Source organism: Psammomys obesus, unplaced genomic scaffold (genome assembly GCF_907164565.1).
Source record: "Psammomys obesus unplaced genomic scaffold, mPsaObe1.curated_primary_1811, whole genome shotgun sequence".
In the NCBI taxonomy this organism is placed as follows: domain Eukaryota; kingdom Metazoa; phylum Chordata; class Mammalia; order Rodentia; family Muridae; genus Psammomys; species Psammomys obesus.
In genome coordinates, this window is record NW_026596064.1 from 12,947,833 (window position 1) to 12,966,246 (window position 18,414).

General features: G+C 50.4%; 1 protein-coding gene across 1 annotated transcript in view; it reads left to right on the forward strand.

Moving 5' to 3' along the window:
• Heg1 (heart development protein with EGF like domains 1) overlaps window positions 1-18,414 on the forward strand; it is a 79,812-nt gene that overhangs the window by 579 nt on the left and 60,819 nt on the right. Inside the window, exon 2 of the mRNA XM_055625229.1 lies at window positions 2-185. Within this exon, the coding sequence (XP_055481204.1) occupies window positions 2-185 (184 nt within the window). The remainder of the gene's footprint in view (window position 1; window positions 186-18,414) is intronic.

The following is an 18,414-nucleotide window of genomic DNA, read 5'->3' on the forward strand; positions in this document are numbered from 1 at the left end:
GCTGCTGCTGCTGCTGCCGCCGCCCGCCGCCCCCGGGACGCGGGGCCCCCTCCCCTCCCGGGCCCACCGCGCGCTCCTCCCGGCCGCGGGGCCGCCTCCGTCGCCCGGCCCCGGACACGCGGCCCCCGGGCCGGGCTTGGCCACACGGCGGTCCGGACGTTCCGGCCGGGTCCCCCGAGGCGCCGGTGAGTGAGAGCCTCCAGCTTGGGGCAGGGGGCGTGGGCGTCCCCAGGGCTGCCCCACCCCGCGGGTGGAACCCTGAGGGTGGCCCCGGAGGGGAAGACGCTGTCCCTAGCCACTGGGAATATAAAGTGTACCCGTGGGTTCCAGCCCCAAGCTTTGGAAGAAAACTCTCTCATGGGGTAGCCCACACCCTTCTTCCCTTTGCAAAAAAAAAAAAAAAAAAAAAGACCCTCAGAGCACCTCTCCTTCCTCGTGGGGTGGTAACTTCTGGCTGCTGTCCCTCAGTTTCGGCTCCCCCCCACCATCCATCCCGACCGACTGGAGAACGGGTCGTCCTGGGTCCAGAGCTTGACTTTCCAGTCTAAGTAAATAACGGATTTAGGAGTTTGAAAGGCTCCTTATAGCACTTGGGATGTCGTCAAGGACAAAGGGTGCACTCTAAAACAAAACGAGCTACCTTAGACAGCTTTAAGAGCAGGGGTGCTCGGGGTGGGGTGGGGGGGCTGCAAGGTTGAACCCCTTCAAGACACTCGCTGATTCTGCACTGTCCTGGAGCCCTTTGCTCCCCAGCCCCCTGCTCGGCAGGCACTGCCTGTCCTGGTCACAGAATGGGAACCCAGCTCCTATCTCTGCCGCCTTTGTTTCTGGTTCCTTTTTTTTCTGGTGGAAGAAAATGCCACGGCCTGGGTGGGATTCTAACGTAATATGACCTTGCCCTTAGTTCTTGTCTTTGGATCTCAGTTTCCCCATCTGTGAAATGGAAGGGCCCTGTTCCTCCTGGCTTCCTAATGATGTGACAAAATGAAAGTAAAAATACTAGAAAATGCTGTGCACACCCTAGCTGATGTTAACCTTCTGTCTTCCTGTGAGAGGTACAGGGCACACGCTGGGCTCTGTTGTCACACTGCCGGGACTGGCAAGCTTTTGTGAAGTCCTCACCGCTCTTGTCCAGCTTGCGTGTTTCACAAACTTTCTTCCAGGTTGCTCATCCGCAGAACATAGAGGTATTTCCTAGAATTGAGTAAGAAACCTTTTTCCACCCTGGTAAAACCCCCAAGTGCAAGTTCATCAGTACTCTCACCTTCAAAGACTGCCTTGACCTTGTGAACTTCTGAGTCACTGGCCCACGGCAGGGAAACTGAGGACCCTTGCGCAGAGGGAGAGGAAAACCGCTCTGGAGGTCCTTACAGACGCGTGCTTAACTTTCTTAACCTTGTTTATGGGGTTCCAGAGAAAAGAACTAAGGACCTAGAAGACGTTTGCAGACATTCTTACTGAACAGAAGTGACTGGGGGATTCTGTAGGGCATTTTGCGGAATGTTCTGGCCACACCGGTATGTAAGGAACTGATAACTTGGAGGGCCACCCACGAGCCCAAGGCAGGTGTCACCGGCTCATGCTCAGCCTGAGGGCTCCATCTTGTGAGGGAAGGATGCTAACCCATGAGATCCAGCTTGAGGCTGGCATAGGACTCTTCAGACTCCCCAGCTCACATGGAGGCAACTGTAGCAAAGGGACTATGTCTTAACTGAGTTAGGGAGGAATAAGGTAAGAATTGGGGCCTTAAGTGAGCCCTGCTTTCGTCATGGCCATCGTCTTGGCCCTGGAGCCTTCTCTGTTTCGTTCGTTTTGGGGTGAGCAGGATAGGGATTTCGGGATAGGGAGGAAGTAGACTAATGTAAACTTTCTCTTGAGGAGGTCTCCTGATCTCCTGGTGTGTGCAGATCGTTGTCCTCACAGCACATGCCCTTCTGTTGCCCTGAGGCCCAGTCCAGGACAGGGATGTCTGAAAGGTAGGATTAGACGAGGTGACATCTATGACGTGCTGAAAGCTGCTCCAAGCTACTGGTGTGGCTGAAGATGCACGCATCGCCTCTCTTTGGTTTCCGTGAATGCCTCCAGCGGTGTCACTTAGGAGGAAAAGGAAACACAACCAACAAACACAGCACAACAGCAATTAATGACTTAAGGGAGCCAGCGTTTCATAAAAACCTCTTAAGATTCTCCTGGCCCACTTTGATTGGCCGTCACACGCCGCTTGGTAAGACGATTAAGCTTCACGTCTGCAGAAATCCTGTTGTCCTTTGCAGACTTCCAGCCACCCTGGCACCGGGACAGATGGTCACCTGTGCTCTGAGTCCATATTTTTGTGTTTAGGGAGGTGGGTGTTCCAGCTGGTAATGAGTCTTGAGTTGTAAAAAGAATGCCCTTAATTTAGTTGGGGAACCTGCCCTGAGCTGCTTTTTGTGGGGGTGCTGGTGGCCCATGCCTGGCCATCATGGTCTGGGCTTCTAGATATCTCCTCTACCCCATGAGTAGCAGGGACTAGAGGTTTTTTTTTTGTTGTTGTTGTTTTGTTTGTTTGTTTGTTTGTTTGGGTTTTTTTTTGTTTGTTTTTTTTTAATGCTTCCCCAGAGGGCCATTCTAGCCCTTCTCTTCCCACAGAGTTCAAGGTTTTCACTGCTGGGTGGCTGTGTTTGCATTCCATTTGTGGACTGTTTGCCTACGTCAGACTGTCCTCAAGGAGAGCAGCCCCTGTTTGTATAGCCATTGTTTTGCTTTTGTGGCCCACCTGTCACCCTGTTCCGCTGTGTTTGTTGCTTCAGCCATCAGCGAAAAGAGGCTGGGGCCTAGAGATTTCCTCTCTCTGTCTGCTGGCCTAGGGTCCTCGAGCCACAGCCCTGAGCTGAGTACTAAGGTTTAACTTTTCAGTCCACAGACCATGCTTTCATTGTCAGATCTGTGAATGGTGGAAGGGGCAGGGAGGTGGGAAGGGGGCGGGACCAATGATGAGGATCTGCACAGAAAGCAAGAACTTTCTCACCCAAAGAGGAAATGATGCTGAGAAGTTAGGCAGACAGACAGTCCAGGGAATAAAAACCTTAGAAAAACGTGGTTCCCTGAAGGAAGGGAGCTCTGAGCCCAGCCCCTTCTTGAGCTGTTAATTGGCTGTTCCTAAATTGCTCTTTGTGGCCCAACTTTGCTGTGGTGTAGCTTGGCTGCCCCAGGCCCGTTGCAAGGTGCTCTAAAGGCTGGCTGGGGAAGGAGTCAGCCCTCTCAGGGAGGGGAGAGTGGCTTTCCCCCAGGCACGTGACCCTACCAGCTGAGAGGAGGCTCTAAGCATCCAGAAGCCTGCTTTTTGACAGAGGTTGCCACAAGCAGAGATAGGGACGTGGTGTTTGGGGGATGTTGAGAAGCCACATCCTTTTAACCTTGCCTCTTTCCTGGTGCGTGCAGATGCTGAGCTGGTGTTTTCCGCTTGCCAGCTGACTTGTGTGGACAAGGGGAGACTTCACTGTGCCCATGCCAGCTGGTCAATTACTGTCTCCTAGACTCGAGAGCAAGGGCAGGGGCCTCTGGCCTCTCGGTGATCTCTCTCTGTTTCCCATTGGCGCTGGCCAGCTGTCTGAGTGCTCTTACTCAGAGTCGGGAAGTAGGAGGCAGCAGATGGCAGTTACTGTGTCCTTAGCTACTTGCCATCTCTTCAGCGTCTTACCCCCACCCAGGCATCTTCTCTGTGAGCAGGGTGCTTGAGCTGTAGTCAGTACCTTCCTTTGAAGACTCCTGTGGAGGCGACAGGAAGGAGACTGTGATCCCTCCTAGGACTTTGAGCACCTACGTGTGGTCGGTGCATTTATGCTTCTTAACCCATTTTCACTTTCCGGTCCTGCAAGGGGTTTTGTTTTCCCCTTTATTCTCCCTGTGTGGGAAATGAAGCCTAGCAAGGTTGGGTCACTGGGAAAGGAAGGAGGCTGGATTTCAGGCGGTGTCAGCCAAATTCATTAGCCCATCTCACCGTGTTACGAGGTCTCTGTTTCTCATCTGTGGGGTGCGACAACCTTGTTATAGTTCTTTGGGGCTCGCTCCGGCTCACTATTCTTTCTCCTGCTGTTTCGTGAGGTTGGGGGTCATGATTAGAACGAGATGGCAATCAAGATGCTGACAGAGATTTTTTTTTTCAAAACTAATTTTTAAATTATTTGTTTTTACTATTTAAAAGTGTGTGTGTGTGTGTGTGTGTGTGTGTGTGAGAGAGAGAGAGAGAGAATGTGAGTGCAGGTGCCTGTGGAGGCCAGGGGGCATCAGATCCTCTGGATCTGGAATCACAGGTGGTTGTGGGCTGCCCAGTATGGGCTCTGGGAACAGAACCTGAAAGACCATTGTATACTCTGAACCCCTGTGCTATCTGTTCTTCAGCCCCAAGAGGGCAGCTTTTAAGATTATTTGTGGGGGGGGGGGGGTTGTCTCTGAAAGGCTTTAAGTATATACATGTATATAATGGTATTTTATATTGTTATTGTGATGTATGACATATATGTGTGTGTGCCAGGTTACAGATGCCTGGAGTAGCCTAATTCACTATCAACCAAACTGAAATGACGTGTTGGCTGTCTGTGGGCTCTTGGCTGGGAACATGGGACAGTGATGAATGTTGTGTGGCATTTGTCACTTGCTATCAGTACCTGTTCTCTTAAGTGGGAAAGCATTCAGAAGTTGTCAGATCACTTTCATTTTAATATCTGTTCTTTCTCTGGCCACCCACTTTTCGTTTCCCCGTAGACATAAACAAAGAGATTCCTGTCCGGTCTTTTCTCTCGTGCTTTTGTAAGAGTATGACAGGTGTCTCCCCGATCCTAAAAATAATCTTAAAATCTACCCTCTTAGGGCTGGGGATATGGATCAGTGGCTCGAAGTGTGTACTACTCTTTCAGAAGACCTGAGTTCAGTTCCCAGAACCTCACTGGGCAGTGCATAACCACCTGTAACTTCAGCAACACAGGATCTAATGCTTGCGGCCTCAACAGTCACCACCCATATTCATGTGCAACACACACACACCCGCACACATGCACACACCACGAACACGCACACACACACACACACACACACACACAAAACAACAAAATAAATTTTTTTGGCCAGGTGCCACTTCCAGCACTCAGGGAGGAAGAGGCAGTTGGATCTCTGTGAGTTCAAAGCTAGCCTGGTCTACAAAGTGAGTCCAGGAGAGCCAAGGCTACACAGAAAGACCTTATCTTGAAAAACAAAAACAACAACAAAAATTTTTTTTGTTTAAATCTCTCCTCTACCTATTGTCAGGATTTTGATCACCAGCTCTTCTAATCATGGTTCCTAATCTTGTGAAAAGGCAAGAGCAAGCAACCCACGTCTTATTCGGTTGGTTTATACCTCAAAAAACCATGTACTGACGCCTTGCTGTGTGTGGAGAGCTGTGGCAGGTGACACGGAGGCTTTAGGCACATTTACAGTGCACCCCCCCCCCCCCCCCCCCACCGCCAGGAATTATCTTGCTGGAGCCCAACCGTTAAAGATGTGAAACGTGGAGCGACAAGGTAGCAATGGTTCATAACCCAAGAAAGGTCCGACCAAAGAAATGATTCGGGTAGAACAGGCTGTGGTGAGAAATGGAGGCTGCAGAGGGCCGGAGGGCCAGGGAGACCTCATGAGGAAGCAGGGCGTAGACTTAGCTTCGGAGGGTTCACTGGGATGTGGCTAGGTGTGCAGAGGCTTTGGCAATCACTGGAACCTCACGTGTTGAAAAGCTCATGACTTTTTTTTTCCCTTTTGTGTATATATTTTGGGTTCAGTTTTAGTTGTTGTACAAAATGTTGGGTTTCACTGTGACATTTTCATACATGTATGTTACGCATTGCTCGTGTCCCACTGGTCCCCTTTCTACCCTCGGCTCGTCCTCCCATCTATTTTCATGCCTCCCCACCGTGTCTGTGTGTGTGTGTGTGTCTGTGTGTGTGTGTACACACATGTACATAGATACATACACATGTAAGAGAAAATACACAGTACTTATCTTTGTCTTTCTGAGTCTGCCTTACTTCGCTCTATATGATCTCCAGTTCCGTGCATTTCTCTGGCATTGTTTCATTCTTTGTAGCTGAATAAACCTGAATTGTAGATACACAGCGCACGTGCTTTAGCTGTTTATTTGTTGATAGCTGTCTAAGCTGGTTCCGTATTAGCTCTAGACTTTTATTTCTGCATAGAGGTAATCAAGAGCCAAGGCCAGAGGAGACTTGGGGGCATGAATTGAGACTGAGAATAGTTGGTCATTTAACACAGCCTGGAAAGGGGACTAGGGCCCATTACGGAGGATCTTGGAATCCCCTCCCCCATCCTTATGGTCTTAGAGGTGACAGCAGTGCCTTTTGTGTATCCATGCGTATTTGTGCCTGGTGCAGGGGCCTTGTGGATGAACCCCTGGCAGGTCTCCCTCACATCCGCCCACAAGGTCTCGTGGACTTGTGGAAGGCTAACAAGCATATTACATCCGTGAGTTTGGAGGAAAAAGCTAAAAAACGGGGCACAGGCTGGGTTGGGGGCTGTGGGAGTTGGAGGGTGAGAGAGACAAAGCAAGGCCTTTTAGGAGACTGCAGGAGGGCCTGAGGCAGTGAGCCAAGGAGATGCTGTGGGTGGGGCCGGGAGAGGAGTAGCATTGCCTTCTTGTTAAGCTCCGGCTGCTGCTTTTCTTTGTAAAGGCCCCTAGCAGGTTCCAGCGGAAGAATTCTGCAGTCCTTTGATAGTACTTGCCTGACCTAGAGAGAAGCCAGGTCAGGTTCAGCCTGGAGGGGCAGTTGTTGAAGCCACATGGGAAGAGGAAACTGGCTCTGCCTGGGTGGAGAGCATCCAGTCTGGACAAGAGGAAGAGGCAGTGGCCTAGGCGCCGGCTAGGGCGAGGAGGCACGGCGGGAGACTGGCTTTTCGGAAGCTGGCTGTGGTTGGAGGAACATTTGAACGCAGTAGCCAGTTTAGCCATGAAACCTGGTAGCTGTCGGTCTCCTTGTGAGAGTAAGCTAGCGTGTGTCCTTCCCCCCTGCTGGGTCCAGGTTAATGGGAGCAGCAGCGAGACTGGCCTCAACAGATGACTCTGAGGAAACTGCTGCTCCGTTTGGTTTGAGCTGTTCAGTGGGGACTGGGCAGAGTGCAGAGTCAAGCCTGTGTGCGCAATAGTGAGCGAGGATGGCATCCTGGTGGCAAGAGGGGGTCCGTGAAGCAGCGAAAGGAAATCAGAGATCCAGCGTTCCTTGACTCTCCCCTCCAAACTGCCATGCCTTCCCACTTCTTCCCACCTCAGTAACAGACAGCAGCAGCCTGCTTAACCCGGAAGCGTGGCCGTCAGTGTCCACTTGTCTCATTTCTTTGCCTTCCACATGTCCTTGGGGAGGAATCATTCAGGTTGCTTCTGCTTCCAGAATGCACCAGGAGTCTGCCCTCTGTGTCTCCCTTGCTCTTTTCTGTTCACCTCATCCATTCTTTCCCACTAATGGATGCCCTCGAAAGCCACGGTGATCTTCTTAAGGTGTGATTCAGGTCACCCGATTCTTACCTTAAAACCGCTCATAGTTCTGTAGGGGGACACTGCCTCCTTTGTAGGCCCTGGCTCTGATCTGGCTTGCTTCCCACGGCAGACAGTGCTTTCTTTTGCTTCATTGTTTTCGAGGCAGGGCTCCACTCTGTAGCCCAGCCTGGCTTCGAACTTGGGATCCTGCGTCTTAGACTCCCAAGCATTGGGATCACAGATGAGCACTGCCATAAGTCTGTGTGTGTGTGTATGTGTGTGTGTGTGTGTGTGTGTGTGTGTGTGTGTGTGTGTGTCTTGGAGGCTTGACACAAGGTGACCCCTGCCTCTATCTCCCATCACAAATTCCCTAAGGCAGGACCAGGCTCACCTGCCTCAGGACTGGAAGGAAGGCAGGTTGGCTGTGGGGACTGGATCCTGAAGAGCCAGGAAAACTGGAAGAAGGCCACGTTCCCTTCTGAGTGCCCTAGAGGGACTGTACCACATGTTGCAGGGCTATGGCTACCAGATCCCTTAGGTGGCTGAAAGACGGTCTCTTAAGTCTATAGAGCCTGCCAAAACCAGGCACATTCTTTCTACTTGAACTTCGTAGCAATGTGTTACCTGTTCTTTTGTGTGGAGTTTTTGGGGAAAATATACAGGTGAGATAGCATGGTAGGTGGGGCAAAACCCTCTCTTTCTCCCTCCCAGGGCTGTTGGGGTTAAGAGTCAGGTTTGTGAGAGAGGCTGTGGTCTTGCTCAGAAATCCCCCCCTTTGCATGAAGAGGGTGCTGGACAGCAGGAGGTGAAGAATTGGCTTTGGTGAGCTGACATGTCTCTCCTCAATGTTTCTGGTAAAGTTGGGAGGTAAAGGCCAAGGAGGAAGATGGGTAGAGACTCGGGCTCTCCAGAGCATCCTGCTTCCATCCTTGGAAGCATCCAGGTTCCAGGATGGGCTGGAAAGCACACAAGAGAGTGTGCTAGGCTGTCACCTGGAGGGGTCACCCTTGAACATTGTCACCTTTAAGCAGCATTGAAAGCCGCTGTTTTTTCACCCTGGAAGTTAGGATGGGATAGACTAAATTTGGGGAATGGGTTTCATTTTTAGAGCCTCTGGGGCCACTGTGACTTTTGCTGTTGATACTGGGTAAGACTTCGGGGGGGGGGGGGGCGGTGGCTAGAGCCCTGCTGCCTTTACTGGCATAGACCCCAGCTGGGGTTCAGACCCTGTCACTGCCCCTTGCAGCTGTGGGATTTTGTAGGTTTCAGCCCCTTGGTGCCATTGTTTTCTCATCTGTTAAGTGGGCTACTAAAGAGCATTTTCCAGAGGTTCCATCTACCCTGAAAAGCCCCCAGCCCTGGGCCCAGCAAGAACAGCACTATCCTGTAAATACTACCAAATGCTTCTACTGCTGAAACCTGGGCCTGTTTGCATTCGGCACTGTCTTGATTTGGTTTCTGCTGTTTTGGGTCAAAACCAAATTCGGGGAGGAAGGAGTCTATTTCATCTTAGAGCTCATGGTCTATCACTGAGGGAACTGGGAGCAGGAACTGAAACAGAGGCTATGGAGGGGCGCTGCTTGCTGGTTTGCTTTTCTGGGCTTGCTCAGCCTGCTTTCTTACATAACCCAGAAATACCTCCTTATGAGCGTCACTGCCCGCAGGTAAGCTGGGCACCCCAAACGGCAATCAAGAAAATGCCCCCACAGACTTCTCCAGGCTGATGGAGTCAGTTCTTTTGAAAGTTCCCTTTCCAAACATGTCTAGGTTTGTGTCGGGTGGATAAATATACACCCAGCACGGACACCCGTGTTGCTAACACCCCGCCACTCACACACTTGTCTTCCGGGTGTCCTGCCAGGCAGCGTGCCAGTTCTAAAAGCAAGAGGCTCAAGTCCGAATTCTAAAGACCCCTGCTACCCAGCCTTCCTCCACTCCGGAGCCCTGCCATCCTTGTTCATCTCATCCCTAGAGCTCTTCATCCTTAGCCTAAGACAGTGAAAAGAGCCAGATCTAGAGCGAGAAAAGCTCCGTGCGGCCGCCCTTGCCTGTGACCTTCTGAGACTAGATGAGCCCATAGGAGGCGCTTGGGATGGGGTGATAACAGTGATGCAAGGTGTGACTGCAAGATAATAAACCTCCGAGGAGCAGGTCAGCAGCTCCTCACATGAGCGTTCTCCTCGGGTCGGAACCTCTGGGGGTCCTTTAAGGAAAAAAAAAAAAGATGTGTTTTATTTTTAGATAGGTGTATGTCTGGGTGGGTCTGAGCACGTATTATCAGACTTTGGAAAATGGCTTGGGCGAGAACAGCACCGCCGGAGTTAAGTGTTATGGCGATGAGACTTCCTTGAAGGGGCTTTTCAAAGGTGAGGTTTATGGCTTGTTAGGAATTATTTATAGTAGAGGCTTGCCTTGTGGTCATAGAGTGCTGTTTTCTGTGGCTGCTGGTAGAGAGACACCAGCCATGGCTGGGGAGCTCTGATGCAGTCAGAGGTCTTTTGTCTTAGCACCCCTACCTCTAGCTGTGTGGCAGGGGGCTCACAGTTTCTCAGGGTTCTGTTAAAAACGGGGCCATTCATCTCTCTCCTGCTTCTTAACAATTCTGACCGTGAAGACATCCGTAAACGCAGTGAGTGATTTTAGTCTTAGTACCATGAACGAAAGACCATGGGCGGGTCATTTCCTCTGGACTTCTCCTCCACCTCTGTAAAATGGGGATCCCATGACCAGCCCTGTTGATTTCATGATTGTAAGCTTGGAGAAGAAAAAAGCCACATGCACGTGCTTTGGAAACATGTACATGCTGTGTTTGTTGCGAATGCTGGACGCCAGGCTGTTAGACACCAGGCGGGGCTTCATGAAGGTTGACGTGGAAGGATGGGAACACAGCTGGAGAGGAAGAAGAGAAGAGGATGGCATTCGCAGGCAACGTGCATGGCCTTTTCCAAGCCTCTGCCTCTGCCCTCTCACCTGTGTCTGGTTCTTGTGATCAGTCCTCCCTGCTCTCTCCCTCCAAGAGATACGATGCCCTTCACAGCTCCCCTGGCCTTGTGAGCCACAGCCTCTTGAATGCCGTCAGATAGTAAGAATGTGTTCAAGGAGGTGAACATTGTCTCACAGAGCAAACATGGAGTCCTGAGGGAGAACTTTTATTTCTGGGCACAGGTGGTGTTGTCTCCTGAAGGGCCCAGGGGCACGGAGAGGTGGTTAGTTTCTGAACTGGTTCTGAGAGACAGCCGGGTTTTGCTAGAAGGCGGGAGGGAAGGGAAGAGGACAGGGCAGGCAGGTCTACCGTCCTCTAGGACAGAGGTGTGGCCGAGAAACCAGCGTGGCTTTGCCTGCCTTCTCTGAGCAGATGCTTCCTGCAGGAACTTTGCTCCTCTCAGAAGCTCCTCTCAGTTTGCTGCCAGGGGGTCCTGTGTTTAAGCCCACTGGTAGCATTTACAGATGCAAGATGGCATCCCTGCCACATTGGACCACGTCATCACTTCTGCTCCCGACCTCTCTAACCTGCTCTTACCACCACCACTTCCTCCCTCCTTGCTGGCAGCCTCTCTTCCACCCAAGTCCCAGCAGAACATGGCTCCTCCGCTGTGGGCTGCATAGGGCAGCAGGAGGTAGCACCCTCCTTTGTGCTGTATGACCTGTCAGGTCCTTATGTCCTCAGTGAGCTACCCTTGGAGCCACCTGGGGAGAAGCCTGTTGGTTCTATTTGAAGGGAGTGAACAGCTTTTAAAGAAACTTCTTAGGAAGCCGTGGGCGGTGGCGTATGCCAATAGTCCCAGCACCTGGCAGGTAAAGCAGGAGGATCTCTCTGAGTTCGAGGCCAGCCTGGTTCACAGAGCAAATCCCAGGACAGCCAGGACTAACACAGAGAAATCCTGTGTCAATAATAATAATAAATTGATTCTTAGCAAGTTTTTTTTTTTGTTGTCTTTAACTGGTTTCACTCATGCCTAAGCAGGCAACCCACCCACCTACCCACCTAGGGAGAGTCAGTGACCCTTCTCTCCCACTTCTGCCTGAGCCCTGTGCCCACCAGAGTCTGCTCCATCCATTTTTCAGCAGGCATAAACAAACTCTATTTCTATGATGCCCTGGAGGCCAGGGCCACTTCACAGAGGTCTAGGAATAAATTAGCTGCAGAGCTTATAAAAGTCACTCACAGGCCTGTGTAAATGGTGGAAGCCCAGGGCCCAGGTCCAGCTCACGCCTGCAGGCCCAGGCAGTGTCTTCCTGCCCCTTCTTGGCCCTCCTCTCCCCCTCTTCCTCCTCGGAACCAGGATGTTTTTCCTTGCCTCTTTATTGTTTCACTAACCTGGCAGGTCTCCTTTGGTGGAGCTCTGCCACAGCTTCCGCTCTGGGTGTGAGCACACAGGAGCCAGAGGCCTGTTCTCGCCGTGCACCTTTCTCAGCTCTTGGCCAGGCATGGCACAGGCTGCCAGCGTCGGCTCCCTTCCAGAGGTCCCCCTTGGCTGAGAAACCTCCTCAGCAGACTTTTTATTTGTTTTTCACAGGATAAGAGGGGCAAAGGAAATGCAGGCTGCAAGGTTAGGTGACCCCCCAAAAAAACAAAAACAATAACACAAGATAGACTGCCCATTGCAGAAAGCTATTTTGTGTATTCTCATTTAACTGAATGGGAATATTCTGACCCTGAGACTTTATCTTGAAGACAAAACAAAAACAAAAACAAACCATGAGTTACTTTTAAAGCAAAGAGGCTGAGGTTGCATTGAGGTCTTTTAGCCTTTCCTCCTGCTGCATAGTGATCCTCAAGGCCCCCATCCTGGCCAGGTCTGTTTCAGGGAGGCTGACCCCAGACTTAGGGCTCCAAGGTAGCCGCTGTCCTAGCTGGCTGAGCTCAGATCTGCAGATCTGTCTCTTCCTGAGAGGAAAGGATGCTATAGAGAGCAGCTGACAGAGGCTGGGCAGAGGGCGGGGTGTGCCTTGTCAGCTTGACGCTTTTCGTCATTAGAGCCTGTCCCAGGGGATGTTTTTAAAATATGTCATCCTCAGACCTCACATCCAAAGGCTTTGCAATGTGTGTGGTTTTCCTTAGGGCAACTTCTTTAGGATAAGAACAAGGAAGGAAGCAAAAGTCCCTGAGAGCCCTGGACTGTCCACATTGACGGCTGAGTCTTTTGTTCACAAAAACTCATTTGGCTCGCAAACGTCCTCCACCCAAAATCATTACATCCGCAGCAGCAGTTCAAAACAGAGCCTGGAGTGGCCAAGCAGGGTAGCCAGCCACCTTTCTGGGGAGATTACAACCACCTCCCCCCCACCACCACCACCACACCCAGGTTCCTGCCTGCCCCCAGAATATCCCACCCCTGGCCATCCGGTCTGAAATCCCCTTCATTTCAAGGGCTCCTGGAAGGGGAAGGCCGTGAGGCCTCAGCAGCTCTGGAAGGAAAGAGGGCTTTCCACCTCCAGTTTGTGCCTTACAAACTCCCAGGGCACAAGCTCTGCTTCTCTGGGCCACTTCTCACACCCCAGAGGGACTCAACTGGTATATTTATACAGCTCATTCCTACCTGAGTCACTTTCGCAGCCTGTGGCTGGTGCTCAGGAAAAAATACACGTTCTGGTTTTCCATGCGACTAAATATGTCTAAGGTAAAAGTTGCCGTCTTTAACCATTCCTAAGTGACAGTCAACAATGACAGTGTCATTGCAGCCATCACATTCATTTCCAGAAACTTTTCCTCCCAAATAGAAACTCTTAAATAATAACCCCTGACCTCAAGCCCTGAGTAAACACTGGTTCACTTTTCCATCTTGATGATGTTTTCATTCCAAGTATTTGTCATGAGTGGAATCATACAGAATTTGTCCTTCTGTGACTGGCGCGTTTTGCCTCCTACATACCTCACCTTGTTAACCGGGTCATTCACTGACTGTTCCTTTTGCCCGCTGTGAATGCCGCTGCTGTGACAGTGTGTCGAGTGTGTGTTCAAGTCTCCACTCTGAGTTCTGTGAGCTAGATACCCACAGGTGAGATGGCTGGATCATCTGCTAACTCTATGTTTGAGTTTTGGGGGGGACTGTCATACTGTTTTCCATGGTGGCTGAGCCAGTTTACATTCCTGTTGGTAGCACATAGGATAAACTCCAGGCTCTCAACATCCTTCCCAGCCCTGCTGTCCGTCTGTTTGTCTGTCTGTCTTCTTCTTCTTTTTTAATAGTTGTTAGAGAAGATGTTTTGGATCCATACCTGCCACTCACTGGCTAGACAGTAGATTTAGAACTGTATTCCTCCCTCTTGATCCTCCGTCCTGACATTCAAGGCTAAGACTAAGTGAGTTATTATGGTCCCAAAAGGACCTGGTCACCTTTGGAAAGGAAGAGGGACACCAGTGATAACCTGGCCAGCGCTGGCCAGAATGAGTGGTACAGAGCAGTGCTGCACCAAGTGACATGGCCACACACTGTGAATTAATTCGGAAGAAGCTTTCTGGACTTCCCTTCTGGGACCCCACTGGTTTCATCTGTGATTAACTGAGAAGGACGCCGAGCATACAGAGCTAGACCTCAGTCTCTGCTCTGCCACCATTTTCTGGACTAACCTGCCTGGTGACCTCAGTACTTATGCCTCAGTTTCCTCTTCCTTTTCAGAGGGAAGAATCACCCTCAGGCTTGCCCTACTCAGATAGTAAGGCTCTAGAAGGGTAATTTAGGCCCCTTAAATTCTCCCGTTAATAAGTGCTTTGCGGGCAGGGAACTGCGTGGGATCCTTAATTGGCTCTCTCAGGATAGAAGCATATTTTCATTCTTGTAGGAAGGTGAGCTGCGCTCTGCCTCACTTCAGTCTGTGGCAATCCACACCCTAAAGGAACCAAAGGAGGGGGAGGGAAAAATGTCCTCCCTCCCCCTTAAGACTTTTTTCTCCTCCCTACGTGAGCAATCGAATTTTAGGGAAACTAATATTAGAGTCACAAAGAAACTCAGTCATAAGCATGAGAGCCACATTGCTGGACTCTAACAGTTGCTCGAAAGGTGCCAAACCCACAGCTGGCAAGGGGCTTTTCAAGTTCAGGATCTCATAAAGCTCCAAGGGGAGGTGGGGATGGGGAGTACCAGGGCTGGGAATCAGGGTGGTACTGCTGCAGACCTTCCCCTTAGGGGCCTTAACCCTAGCCAACCCTACCCTAACCTTCACCCTTCACCAAGGGACAGCTGTGTGGCCTTTCCGCAGGATCCAGTGGTCTCCTGTGGCCCCTCCGCTTATACCTCCTTTCTCTTTGTAGGCCCTGCGTTTAATTTCATCCTGTCTTCCATCTGCCATCCTTCTTCCTCACCAGCAGCCCTGAGCATTAACCAGATGTTTGTGGTTGGAAGTCATAACTTCACCCCAGCTTCTTGGGGAGCAGACTTTCCTTGTTCTCCCACAAATTCACTCTGTACCCGCGCCACTCTCTCCCTTGCCATCCCTTTCAGCATCCGTAGACCCCCTCTCTGCTGGCAGCTGATCTAGACATCCTCTTGTGCAGCCGTTGCCATGCCAGGCCTGACTTCAAAGCCCATGCAGTAGGCACCGTTTCCCTCCTCTTAGGGAGAAACAGGTTGACAAAATTGCATTAAAGCTTCAAGTTTGAAGGGCCAGTGGGATTGTTTTTTTTTTTTCCCTTCAGCTCTATCAGCCAATGACTTGAAGCCTCACAGAATAAGCTGGGGAAATAAAGGGCTCATTCTTCAACTCTGCCCCCAAACACAAGCTGGTATCAGGCTGTGCTTGACATTTGGCCTTCTGTAGGGCTGGATGGTGAGGTTAGGGGTGAGACCTCCAGGAGGAAATGGCTTGTTAGGGTGACAGGGGCCCATCACTGCTCAGGAACAAGGCTAGCTGAACACACACACACACACACACACACACACACACACACACACACACACACGCACGCCTGTTCGCTGGGATGGGGTAAGGCGGTGGGGGTGGGGTGGGGCTGTGGATTGGAGGGCTTGCTGCTGAAGCAGTCGCTAATTAGGAAATCCGATTCCAGGCTGTGCCAGCTTTCGTCCTGAATGCCTGTTCCCAAACAGATGTTTTAGAACATTAAGATGCTACATAAAGTGGAAGTTGTCAACTTGAGGGGGAAGAATATCCAAGCAAAGTAGCGTAACTCTCTTGTTAATGTAATCTCCGCTCGTAGCACAGGGGGAAAGTTCTGGCCTGACACAGTGGCTGAGTGCAGAGGGACAGTGTCCTGACTCAAAGGTGGCTGAGTCCAGACACACCAGTTCCGGTGTTTGGTATGGCTTCATGGCCATGGGCTTGAGTGGGTTTCTCACACAGAGAAAGCTGGGCTGCCAACGTGGATGGGCTAATTTTGGCTGAGCTTTCCAGAGGTTACCTCTGATCCTAAAGTAGAAAAAAAGCTAGAACCTAGAGCAGGAAGCAACACTTAATGACTTCTTCAATCTAGGCAGCGCTGGTACCTGAGGAGGTGGAGAGCAACCACAGCCAACAGGTCTCAGGTTGCCAGGGGCGGCCATCCTGACCCAGGGTGTATCTTGTCTCTGGGTGCTCTTTGGCTGGGCCGCTAGTTCTGTCCACAGCTGGCACGGACAGAGGCTGCGCATCTGGGGACTGAGCAGCCCAAATTCAAGTTATGTGAGGAGGCCACTCCCATGCCCACGCTCAATAAAAATGTCACTGGGCTCCCAGCTTACAGAACTGCTTATGGGTATCATATTTAAGGGCCACAGACCACGGACCGAGGGGGCAGTTTGGAGGTCAGTGAAAGTCATTACAAAAATGACTTCTCCAGATCTCCAGCCTTTGGGCCTTTATAATAAGATTCTAGACGTATCTGTTGCTTCTCTGCTGCTCTGGTAAAGCTCCGTGACTAAGACAACGGAGAGAAGAGTTTATTTTGGCTTGCCCTCCAGAAGGTTCGAGTCGGTAATGGTGGGGTCAGTGCGGCAGCAGGCGTGGTAGTAGAAACAGGAAGCTAGGGACTCACTTCCTTTGCACAAAGCAGAGAGCAAACGAGATTTTAGCTTTGGAAGCCCACCTGAAATGATGGACTTCCTTCAGCAAGGCCGTGCCTCCTATACCTCCCCAGTGTCACCCTCTGGGAACCAAGTATTAAAACAGAAGAGCTTATGAGGCTACACGGTGAGTTCTAGACCAGGCTAGGCCACCAGTGTGCTGTGTCTTAATCCTCCCTCATTAGCTTCTGTTTTTAACAAGCCAACATACAATTTAAAGATTAGATGGGTTTTACAAAGCTATAGTGAAACTTCTGGTCGCTTTCAACCCTTTTAATTGATCCCATTTATAATTCTGTCCGTGTCTTTTTTTTTTTTTTTATTTCGGTTTTGAGTGATGCCCACTAATTTTTTTCACTATAGAAATTTTATGTCCTGCCAAGGTCTGCCAGGGTGGACATGACACGTTCCAATTCTGCTTCCCTCAGTCACCTTGAGGCAACCTCAAGGGTTAGCGTGAGGTACTGTCTGTGGAGTTACCCTTCAGCACTGATGACTCTGATCACGCACGTCCTGCATGCACTTCTTGGCCAGGATTTGTTCTACTTTGTTTTAATAATCTGTTAGTTTAAAAAAAAAAAAAAAAAGTTTTGTTTTGTTTTTTTGAGACAGGGTTTCATAGCCCTGGCTGATCGGGACTCATGCTGTAGACCAGACTGACCTTGAACTCACAGAGCCTGCCTCTGCCTCCAGAGTACTGGGATCAATGGTGTGCACTACCACACTTGGCGATATTTTTAAAAATGAATTCAGTTTCTTTAGATGTACGCACCTGTTTGTCTTGCACATCAGCTCTCCTTGCTTCTGCTTTCTAGGATTGTTTCTGGCTTGAAATCAGTCCTACATGTTACCATGGTATAGCTGGCGTAACCCCCCCCCCCCCCCCCCGCAACTCTCCAGCCCAGGGGCTGGGCTGCCCTTCCCCCAGCTGCTCTTCTCTGTATAATCTAGCCATTTTGGTTCCCTGGTTCTTTCAGCCCCTTTTCCCTCTGGGCCAATCTGTCAGCTCAGACCACCCCTCTTGGTCAGGGCCTCCTCTCTTGCTCTTCCTCCCCCTCTGTCCTCACAGGTTGAAGCTCAGTCTGGCCATGTTCACTCTAGATTCTCCCAGATGTCTCTGCCTCTGCCTGGGCTCTCTTTATGTCTGTCATAAAAAACTTCAGCCCCTTAGAAGCACTTGTATCCTTTCATTTCTTTTTTTCATTCAGGGGGAAGGTTAGTTAACTCACCTGTGAGTGAAAATCACTTTACTTGATACTCTCAGGATACTTTTGAGAGATGGTTTTGCTGCATATGTGTTTCCAGTGGTTCCCTCTTAGCACATCGCAAACGTTGATCTACTGATTCTGTTTGGTTTCCTTCATAGCTGGTTTACCTCTTCTTACAGAGAACTTGCTGGTTTTATTCTGGTTGAGTTTTAAGTTAAGATTTCTATGGGTTTTCACAGGTTCACAATGATATCAGCACACACACCCTAGGATTTTATTAGAATTCCTTAGCTTGAAGATTTATGCTTCTCTTTGGTTCTGGAAAATTCTCGGCCATTATCTTTGTGAATATTGACCTTTGGCCTTGCCGTCTCTTCCAGAACTCTCTAACTGGCTCGTAAGTTAAGAGAGATTGCTGCTCCTTCAGTGGGCCTGAGTTAGGTTCTCAGTACCTATGCTAGGTGGCTCACAGCCGCCTGTCGCTCCAGCTCTAGGGGATCCTAGGCACTCTCGTGGCCTCCGGGGACACACCAGCCCACCCCCACATAAAAAAAAAATAGTTTCAAAAACACTCCAGTTAGATAAGGGATTGGCTTCTTTAATTTGCTAAACTTTTGTTTATAATTTCTGTCTTTTTGTCTGATTATTAGCATTCTCTCCCCCTTTTTTTAATGAAGTCAATATGCCTGTGTGTCTGTGCAGGGGAGCGTGC